This window comes from Oryza glaberrima, chromosome 5 (assembly GCF_000147395.1).
Source record: "Oryza glaberrima chromosome 5, OglaRS2, whole genome shotgun sequence".
Lineage (NCBI taxonomy): Eukaryota > Viridiplantae > Streptophyta > Magnoliopsida > Poales > Poaceae > Oryza > Oryza glaberrima.
In genome coordinates this window covers 18680286-18690857 of record NC_068330.1, presented here as the reverse complement: position 1 = coordinate 18690857, position 10572 = coordinate 18680286, and the positions used below count along the sequence as shown (strand labels likewise).

The window sequence follows — 10572 nt, the reverse complement described above, 5'->3', positions numbered from 1 at the left end:
ATAGCAATCGGTTTTTGTAAAAATGGATGATTGGATGCTATACTCGAGATCGATTTATCTGTTTCTTGCGACGACGAGATGTTCGTGATCTTAGATCTGGTTTCCATATGCAAGGCACAAGCGAAAACGAACTAACAGTGTTCATGCTTGCAGATGCGGTTACACTGAATTTAATCGAAACCTCGATCGTGGTTTACAATTAGCTAGCTAGATCGATGCTCGCTCCAGGTTTTGATCTGCAGAAGAACACAAGTTCACAACATTGGGGGAAAGAGAGGCCTAAGCTACGCAGACACGACTTTCCCGGTTGAACGTAAATACACAACGTAAATACACGCGCATACGTTAAGGCAGCTCTAGCTTCCGTATTATTCGGTGAATGTTGTTCATCGGCCTAGATGTTTCTAATCTAATCAAAGGACAAAATTTTAGCTTAGAATTGAAAAAGCCAAAAGTTGGAATATGGCCAGGAAAACATAACTTGATGTTAGGCTCACTGTTACTTGGAAACCCGCACAACATTATATTCCATACCCTTAGTGAATTTCGAGGTGAACTCCAAACTAAAAGTACAGTATATCGCGAAGTGAGCGTAATTTAACTGGTTAGTTTTCTTGTGGTGAAACCAGCTTATACGGGATAAATCCTAGATTTGATATGGGTGCTTACATTTATAGCTAATTATTCTTTCAGTGCTAGGTGACATCCACGTCACGAGATTACATTTATAGCTAATTATTCTTTCAGTGCTAGGAGACGTTCACGTCGCGAGACACCCATGGTGACATCACCAATGTCAAGATATGTCGTCCTAGATTTTTGGAGGTGCTCATATGGGTAGTGTATACAAAGGATCTTCGAAGTTGCTCATATGGGTAATGCAAACAATTAAAATTATCTTCACCTGTATCGAGAAATAATTTGATTGAGTTCAAGAGTAATCAATATTGTTACCTAGTAATTTCGTACCAAGTTTTTAAGTCAGAGAAGACGAAACTTATTATATATATTTCCTTTAGATAGAATTGGACCATATGCCTTCCTTATAAATTAAGCACATGCATTTTGCTAATCGAGAAATAATTTGATTGAGTGCAAGGAGTGATCAACACTGTTACCTGATAATTTCATACCAAGTTTAAGCCAGAGAAGACAAAACTTATTATAAGCAGGATGCCAACAAAACTGTAGCAAGGAAGCAACATACATAGATTTATAGATCTAGGCCCCCAGAAATAGGTAATACAGCTATGGCAAGGTTAGTAAGGCGGTATGGCGAGGTATAACGACCCACCACAACCTTACCGCCATAGCGACAAGGCATATGGCATGGCAATACCTTACGTGCAATGAAATAATAGAAAGAATAAGAAATATGGAATGTAAATACGCTAATAGGGTACTCTATTTATCCCAGTCTAGCCCAACAGTATCCCATTTAAGCACTTATCTAGCCTGGGACCACTACTTCCCTCTCTTGACCTAGTAGGGAGCAATTTAACCCTACCCAACAACTTCCTTCCCAGTTCCAGCAACCACCACCTGACCTCCATCCAGATCTCTATCCCCCATTGTGCAGCACTGCTGCATGCTCCTCGTATCCATCTTTCTCTTCCTCCTATGCACGATGCAGCAAGCAAACCATCCTCCTATCATCTCTCCCTTCTTGCAGGCTTGCAACCGATGGCCTCCTCTCCTCCACCTTTTCTCTCTCATATGGCACAACAACAGCAATCCCTCTACTCCCCATCAGCACAAGAAGGGATAGGGCGACGTCAAGGAGGACCAACAACAAGACAACAAACCTTTTCCCTCTGCTCTTACCCTCTCTCCTTTAGTTCATGCCATAAGGCGGAGGATGCCTTGCCCTTCCGGGAACGCCACGATGCTATAACGACACCAGGGCATCGCTATAGCCTTAATAACCATAAAGCTACGTCCTATTTACCCTTATATATATTGTCTTATGGACACACCGAATATGAAATGTACAACGAAAGCCATAGTTTAAGCTATACAACTATGTCGGTTTGAAATGATCCTATTATTGTGGTCGACGGCTAGCTCTTAAGATTCCTCCAAATTTCGACTCAACGTAGCTTATGTTGGCTTATCGGGATTTTGATGCCTTATTCTCATAGGAGGACTTGTATATATACTTGTTTGATTGTCACCTTGTCAAGTAATTTTGGGAGACACCTCGTGGTATATCGTCGAACAATCATGACACCACATGTCATTAGTAGATGAGAGTAAACCAACACTTCTTTCATCTCAAAATAAGTAAACTTTTGTATATATGGCCTATTTGGTTTGAAGCCAAAATTTTCATACCAATTTTTTTTTGGCAAATTCATTAGTATCAAATGGATGTTTTGTATTGTGACTATTTTTTACACACACTAGTTCAAATTGTATACCACCAAGTTTGATAGTGCTAAAACCTTAGCAACTTTTGTCACTACCATTATTTTGATAACACAAAAATTGATCCAAACAAAATAAGCCCATAAATCTAACATACAAAAGTTAAGCTTATTTGGTTTGGAGGAAATTTAACCCATAGAAATAGAGAAAAAAAAATAAAGGAGCCCCTATATAATAAATTTCACGGTAGCGCTATTCTGAGCGCTAGAGCGCGGAATATTATTCCGAGCACCGCACATCGCGTCCAGAGTCCGCAAAATCTGGTGTTCGGTTGCCCACGTTCGATTTGTGTAGATTAGTTCTATTTGAATTCAGGGTAAATCAATTACAGATTTGTAAAATCGGTGGTCTGTTGAAAATAATCGTTGTAATTGGTTTATCTATGTTTCCAATCGAGGTAGTTACGATATGGTGTGCAACAAACTAAGACCAAATCTTGTACTAATCAAATTACTATCAATGTAAATGAAAATTGATGGTGCATGTGCCTATAGTAATTGGATTAACGACAACCATGCTTGGTGAAACCTTGTAGTAATCGAGTTACTGTCGACATAAATGAAAATTGATGGTACATGTGCTTGTAGTAGTTGGATTATGAACAACATTGGTTGATCAAATCTTGTAGTATTCATATTACTATCGATGTAAATGAAAATTGATGGTGCATTAACTTATAGTAATTGCATTATTGCTAGCCTTGGTTGATGATTTCTTATAGTGAGTGCATCAAGCAAGAAAATAAAAGGAAAAATAAATAAGGAGGGAGTTACTGGGGCCTAATTAGTTTACCCCAAATAATACGTGAATAATTTTTTTACTTATACATTGAATCACTGCATCCTAAATCATGGGACAAAAAAATAAAGATTTTACATGCACATCATAGTAAAAGCACAAGAATAAAAATTTTACACACACACAACAATACACGCCATCCCCAGTTCCTCGTGATGGCTTAATGGAGTTTCTGTCCTACTAGAGAGAGCAAGAAGACAAAGCGGCGGAGATGGAGGCTGGAGCCGAGGCAGCACCAAGTCTGGCCGCTGCGACCTCAGTAGGAGTTGGATCCGGCGACGAAGCCAAAGATGGAGGTCGCCGTTGTTTTTGTCACCGCCTCATTGTCATAAACTGAGCAACGGCAGAGGTGATGAAACAAATCACAGTTTCTTGCCGATGTTACCAAATCGATTGACCATCACGAACATGATATCCGCCATGTAAGGGAGAATAGAGAAGCACACCAAGATGAGTGCTCAACCCAATCGAAGTCAGACTGCATAGAATCAAGAAGGATAAAGAATTTAATTAATCATAGATTGTATACAATACTTGCAAGAAAATCAAGAATTTCATTAGGAATTGCTGAGAGAACTCACCGTCCCCACGACTTCCACCTCGTTCGCCATGCGCCAGACGTCTCTTCAGCATCGATCTGAAGCAGATGCTGCGGCAGCGAGGCCTGAAGCAGTGCCTTCACCTCAAGCGCCGCCATCAACCGCCACGATGTCGTCGTCCTCCTCCATGGTGCGTCGCCGATCTGTGGGCTGGGATGGTGGATCGATTCAGATCCGGAAAAAAAGGAAAAAAATGAAGTGGGGGTGAGAGTGGTTGGTTGGGTACGGGAAAAATAGAATATATACCAGAAGTAGAGAAGTTTTTATTGGAGTAAATCATTTACTCCGATAATGGTGGGAGCACGAAGCGGAACGTGGGGTGGGATCGAAAGGGAAGTTGTTTTTATTATCGAAGTAAATCGTTTACTCCGATAACGGTAGGAGTGGGATGACGGGACGTGGGGTGGGATCGTAACCAGAGAAGTTGTTTTTCTCGAAGTAAATCGTTTACTCCGATAACGGTGGGAGTGGGATGATGGAACGTGGGGTGAGGTGGGCCTGGTTGATACATGTTTGGCGCTTGGAATATGGGAGCGCTCCCAACAATACTTCTAATAAATTTCAATCCATATATAATAAATTTTTCAAGAGGTTTGAGTGGATGAAATATTTCTTCGATTTTTCTTGTACTTACATGTCCTATGAATTGAATATCACTTAACAATTAATCCTTATAATTCCAAATTTTTGTTTTTCGTCCAAACCGAACGAGCCCAAAAAAAATTATTTTTAAACGGCCGTAGTTCATCCGAGAGACCGAGATACTGTAGTATACGATCAAATCTCCCGCTACAGACTACAGAGTGCCCCCAAACCTCCAACAACTTTTACACCAGTTGTAACTGTAATGGGCCTGTGACTCACTCCACTCCCTTGCGCTTGCGCCGGCCCTAGCCGATCTCCCCTCTCCTCGTCCTCGGCCTCCTCCACCCCCACGGAGAGGTCTCCTCGCGACTTCACCCGCCGCCTCCGCGCCGATCTCATCTCCATCCCCCCGCGAGCAGCGGCGGTGCCGGTGCCGGCGTCCTGCTGCTTCCGCCGCCGGTGAGCACCCCGTACGGACGTCCCTCTTCCTTCCTCACATCCTTCTCTATCCGCACCCTCTTCGCCTTAAATCTTATCTTCTCTTCTTTGGTTTGGAAGCTTCTCTCTTTTGGCCTTAACCCTAGTACGGTTAACAGGTAGACCTGTGGTGTGGTGCGGTGCGGGGAGGATGGCGGAGCCGTCTAAGGTGATCCACATCCGGAACGTCGGGCACGAAATCGGTGAGGTGAGGGAGGATTGAATCGTGGATCTTTTGTTTCTTCTCCTTTCTGGATTTCGTGCTTATTATGTGCCTAGATAGATGGTTTGGTTTTACTGTGAAAGCTTTATTACCTTTACGGCCTGTTCGCTCACTGCTTTGTTGCTGTTGTTGTAGGCTGATCTGCTGCAGCTATTGCAGCCGTTTGGCAATGTTTCCAAGATAGTCATGCTGCGTGCCAAGAATCAGGCGAGTTCCTTATCCGTTATTTTGCCTGCTATGCCTGTAGCTGCTAGGTAGATGTGTGCTGATTTATGTTTATTTTGGGGGTGGTTTCTGGTGGTTCAGGCACTTCTCCAAATGCAAGACTTGCATAATTCAGTGAGTGCGCTGCAATACTACAGTACTGTTCAACCTAGCGTAAGGTAATTGCACTCTTCATGTGATGATTTTGGATGCAAGTAGCTCCTAAAAAGGATAGTTTTTTTTTATATAGGTCTTATTATTTTAGCTGCTGTTGAAATATGGCCTCCTTCTGGACACTTATGGAAGCCAGGAGGTTTTGGGTTCTGTTTTATGTGATTTTTTATTGACAAGTGTTAAACTGTTAATGCGCTGAGTTTACTGTGTTACATTCTACTTTACACAACATATAATTTTACTGTCCTTCATGATTTTAAATCATCTCATTTGGCATGTGGTTCACCTGTTATGCTATTTTAGGGGAAGGAATGTGTACATGCAATTTTCGTCCCACCAAGAACTTACCACTGACCAAAACTCTCATGGACGAAATTCAGATCAGGTATGCACGCACATCTATACAACACTAGATTTTTCCTTTCTGAACTTTAGGACTTACTTTTAAGCTTTTCAAGATGACCAAAGGTGGACAATGTCATGTTTGAGCTCTGAAGTCTGCATGAGTTTTAATTATTAATTTTTCTTCAAGGTCCTCATTCTTAAGTTCTTAAACCACTTATGATTTTTAACTTGTTTGTGGATGCAAAAAAAAATGCACAAGTCTTTATTCGATTGCACAATACTCTTGTGATGGACAATCCGCTGGCCATTGTTGGTTTACTCAGTGGAATCTTTAATTCCCTCCAATCGCAGCACTTAAGTGCTAATGGTTTAATTCTTCTCAAATGGCATGGTTTAAGATGCCTAAAGTTAGTAATGCAATATAGGTGTATTCTAGAGCCAGAAAACAATATTAATCTGCGAAAACCGGAAACTTGAATCACTGCTCATAATAGAAGTGTGGCAATATTTGACTTTGAATATTTTATATTACACACTTATTGTGTCAGAACTGGGAGGGTGATTAGCTATTCCATTTCTCCTCATCTTTCAGATAGTTGAGTTCAATTGCATACCGTATCTACTGTATCTTATTGTTACAACTAGATCTGCGTATTCCTCTCTATTTATTCTTCTCTCTCCTCTCTCTTGTCTTGGTGCTTGTTTGCTGCTGGGCCTCAGGAGTCAGAACCCAACCGAATCCTCTTAGTTACTATTCACCACATGATGTATCCTATAACTGTGGAGGTTCTACATCAAGTTTTCAAAGCTTATGGATATGTGGAGAAGATTGTCACATTTCAGAAGTCAGCTGGTCAGATTCCCCCATCTCTCTCTCACTCCGCACACACATGCATAGTTGATATGGATGTTACTTAGCAGATGCATGTGAATGGCAAGGCTGATTTATCAATTTTATAAACTCAATAATTTCCAATATGGGTATTACTACGCTGTACCCTGGTTACAAAAGCATTTATGCCAACTGTTGCAGCAATAATGTTGTAGTGCATATCAATTGATTACAGTAGATGCAGCATTGCGTATCATAGAGCAACAGATGTTTACATGCATGTAGTACTAATGGAAGCAACAACATGGCTCAATTATAGAAGAAGCACATAGATTATTAGATATCAGCCTCTCATCCAATTGCTGCAAATTTCATATGTTCTCCATAAAGAAATGTGGGTGACAGCATGATTTTTTCCAAGCGGCCTAGTCTATCTGTTGTAGTAAATATTTTTTATCTTTCCAGTTACTGGTACTACCTCTGTCCCAAAATAATTGTAATTCTAATTTGTTTAGCATATATTAAGGTTTGAGAAGAAAGGCTATGATGTCCCTTGTTAAATGGTGTATAGGTAAGAGTGTGAGGGTAGTTGAGGGTAAAATAAGGAGAAATTTAAATGAGAAGTGATTAATGAAACCATTAGTATTCTATTGTGATAACTATTTTGGGACAAATTCAAATCCTAAAAATACAATTATTATGGGACAGAGGTAGTACATGTATTCATCTCCCACTGGGATAAATAAGTATGGAATTTCCCACCGATAATGCTTGCAAAGTATATTTATTGCATTTTGTTTGTTTGATGCAGGTTTTCAAGCCCTTATCCAGTATCAGTCACTCCAAGAAGCTATGGATGCATTTGGTGCTTTGCATGTAATATTTTTATTGTTCATTTAATTTCCCTGAGTGTACATTTCTGGTGTCTTAATTCTTGCAAACAAAATATTCCAGGGAAGGAACATATATGACGGTTGCTGCCAGCTAGACATTCAATATTCAAAGTATGACCCATGACTAGTCTTAGTTGAAATTTATTTATTTTTCTCAATCTTATTTTCTTGTTTCCTTGTATTTCAGTCTAAGCGAACTGCAAGTCCATTACAACAATGATCGTTCTAGGTAAAATTAACCTCTCATCCTTAGTACTTACAAATGACATTATTGGACAATTTGTAAGCATCAATAATTTTTAGGGAGTTGTACTTGCCTTTAAAAGTTATAGTACAATTAAACTTCAGTTCACAACTCCTCCTTTCTTTTGACTTTTTTTTAATCATCTTGTTGCCTTCTCTCAATTGTATCCTTTATACAGGGATTTCACAAACCCATCATTGCCTACAGAACAGCGTCCAAGGGCCTCTCAGGTTAGAGTGTGCTTATGTTCTTTTTGTTATCACATCACTTGTTTCATGGACCCATTTTTGCTCTGAAACTAAATAGAGAATTTTATTATTTGAAAATTATTGAAGCAGCAAGGCTATCCAGATCCAGGTGGTCTTTATGCCTTCCAACAACCAGGAGGTAGCACACTTCAATTTTGTTTGAATCAAATATTTATTGTTGATATTTGCAAAAGTTCCTGATTTAATTTCCTTTTGTGTGTGCAGCTTCATATGCACAGGTTAGTCTCCAGTGATATGTCTTTCACTTTGTGGAAAATGCGGATGGATAATAACCCTATAAGTTCTCATAAAAAAACATTTGCATTTGATTCATTCAGATGGGAAGAGCTGCAATGATCACAGCTGCATTCGGTGGAACTTTACCTCCCGGGGTGACTGGTACCAACGAACGTTGCACGCTAATAGTCAGTAATTTGAACAATGATGTAAGTCTACATCTGTTCTGTATCGTTCAAGACTACCTTAACCTTACCACTTATATTCATTATTCATAAACTTCTAAGCTTAAGCTGTTTGAATTGAACACTTTGGTCCCTGAGTTTTTGCTAAAAGGTAGCTTTGGTCCTTGGTGTTAAAGAAGTCCAATGAGGGCCCTGATGTTTTGAACATAAAACCAGAGGACCTAATCAAAGTTGTTATGCCAACTACACTTGTAGATTGGGTCCTACTCGGCTAGGTGGAGATCAAGTAGAGTGACAGTAAGTCGTATAATTGTGTTTACCTATGTGAGCCATCCCAGTCAATGAAATCATCAGTAAGTCAACAATTCATGGCCAAACTGGAATAAAACAGCTGCTTGTTGCCTATCTGTTATGTTATGATAGGGTCAAATATAGGTGAAGGTGCTGATACAAGCATTCATCCCTCTCTCTAGTCAGGCCCCATAAGATGGTTAGCAAATGAATGCAGAATGCTACATGCTCATTTTGCTGTCTCTGCAGCCCTTAGAAAGGAAGCATCAAAGATGCATGGCTCTAGTGGGGTGTGTTAGTGGGGTGCTCGGCAAGAGACTTCACTTCCCTCATCATGTAGAGAGGTTCTTGAGTATGATTAAAGCTAGCAGGCTGTTGGCATGAATATCAGGATTGGGCCATTCTTTGGCCAGAGTTTTGAATAGTGAGGATCTGTCATTTTTTAGAAAATTGTAGCTACCAGACTGATCCTTTAGTGAAAACTCAACGAACCAAAGTGGTCGTTTGGCAAGAGTAGTTTAAGCCTGATATGCCAACTTATAAGGTATTCAAAGCTTTTGTGCAAGATGTTACTGGCCTTAAACCTTGGCATCTTAGTTCTTAACTCATCTGCCTTGCAGAAAATAAATGAAGATAAGCTTTTCAATCTGTTCTCTCTATATGGGAACATAGTCCGAATCAAAATACTGCGCAACAAACCAGATCACGCCCTTGTTGAAATGGCTGATGGGTTTCAGGCTGAGCTAGCTGTGCATTATCTGAAGGTACTCTCATATTCGCAATTATCTGCTTCATTGCATTGAGTAAAACTAATTTTCTATTTTCATATGTATGATTACTGTTTTGCCGCATTTCGGATGCCAATGTTTTTCACAGGGGGCAGTGCTATTTGCAAAGAAGCTCGAGGTTAACTACTCAAAGTACCCAAATATAACAAGCGCTCCTGATGCGCACGACTACACGACTTCAAGTCTTAACAGGTTCAACAGCAATGTAATCAAGAACTACCGTCACTGCTGCGCTCCAACCAAAATGATCCACATTTCAGCCCTCCCACAAGAGATCACGGAGGATGCGATTCTTAACCATGTTTCAGAGCATGGTTCTGTTGTAAACACAAAGCTGTTTGAGGTGAACGGCAAGAGGCAGGCGCTCATCCAGTTCGAGAGCGAAGAGGAGGCGACCGAAGCCCTTGTATCAAAACATGCCACCTCGCTGGAGGGTAACACGATCAGGATCTCATTCTCCCAGATGCAGAGCATATAGAAACTCATCGTGGGGAAACTTATCCAGCTAATCGGATGACGAGTAGCAAGTTTTTATTTAGGAAAGCATTGAACTTTAGATGTGAATCCTGTTGTCTTCTCCTGTAGGCGGATGCTTTGTCTTTTGCTGTACCATGCTGTGAGACTGACTGAACAAGCTTGACGTTGGGGCCTTTAGCTGCACCAAATGGTTTTAAGCTTCTTTTCTTTCCCTTGTTGGTTTTAGGCATCCAAGGATTGTGTCTGGATATTGTGCTGTTCTAAGAGAGAGTTCTGCCCTGCCATGAACAAATCGTGCCTGTTGATCTAAAAAAAAGTTGTGTTATTATGGAGGTGTTTGATTAGGCCAGAAGGGCCATTCTTGCTCGTTTACGAATTTCTTCTCTTCTGTCTTTGTACTAATCAGAACTTGTAAAGTGCAACATCACAAAACCATTTTTTTTCCCGATAGGTACTCCACAAAACTTTGTACTCCCTCTCTCAATGCTGATAACACTTGTTCTTTGTAAGACTGTTATTAAACTTTAAAATCTTTAACTAAAAAT

The 10572-nt window shown here is 40.4% G+C and overlaps 1 protein-coding gene across 2 annotated transcripts; it reads left to right on the top strand.

Moving 5' to 3' along the window:
- Window positions 1–4673: 4673 nt before the first annotated feature.
- Window positions 4674–10355, top strand: LOC127773218 (polypyrimidine tract-binding protein homolog 3). Of its 2 annotated transcripts, none has more exons than XM_052299245.1 (15): window positions 4674–4868; window positions 5006–5094; window positions 5245–5316; window positions 5416–5492; window positions 5791–5872; window positions 6553–6685; window positions 7476–7540; window positions 7619–7668; window positions 7745–7786; window positions 7980–8031; window positions 8140–8188; window positions 8275–8288; window positions 8388–8495; window positions 9383–9526; window positions 9639–10355. In XM_052299245.1, exons 2-15 carry the CDS (start codon window positions 5038–5040, stop codon window positions 10026–10028), a joined length of 1335 nt encoding a protein of 444 aa, XP_052155205.1. In that variant the 5' UTR covers window positions 4674–4868; window positions 5006–5037; the 3' UTR covers window positions 10029–10355. The 2 variants fall into 2 exon arrangements, with proteins under 2 accessions (XP_052155205.1, XP_052155203.1); XM_052299243.1 differs by having other exon boundaries at window positions 8137–8188.
- The last annotated feature ends 217 nt before the right edge of the window (window positions 10356–10572 follow it).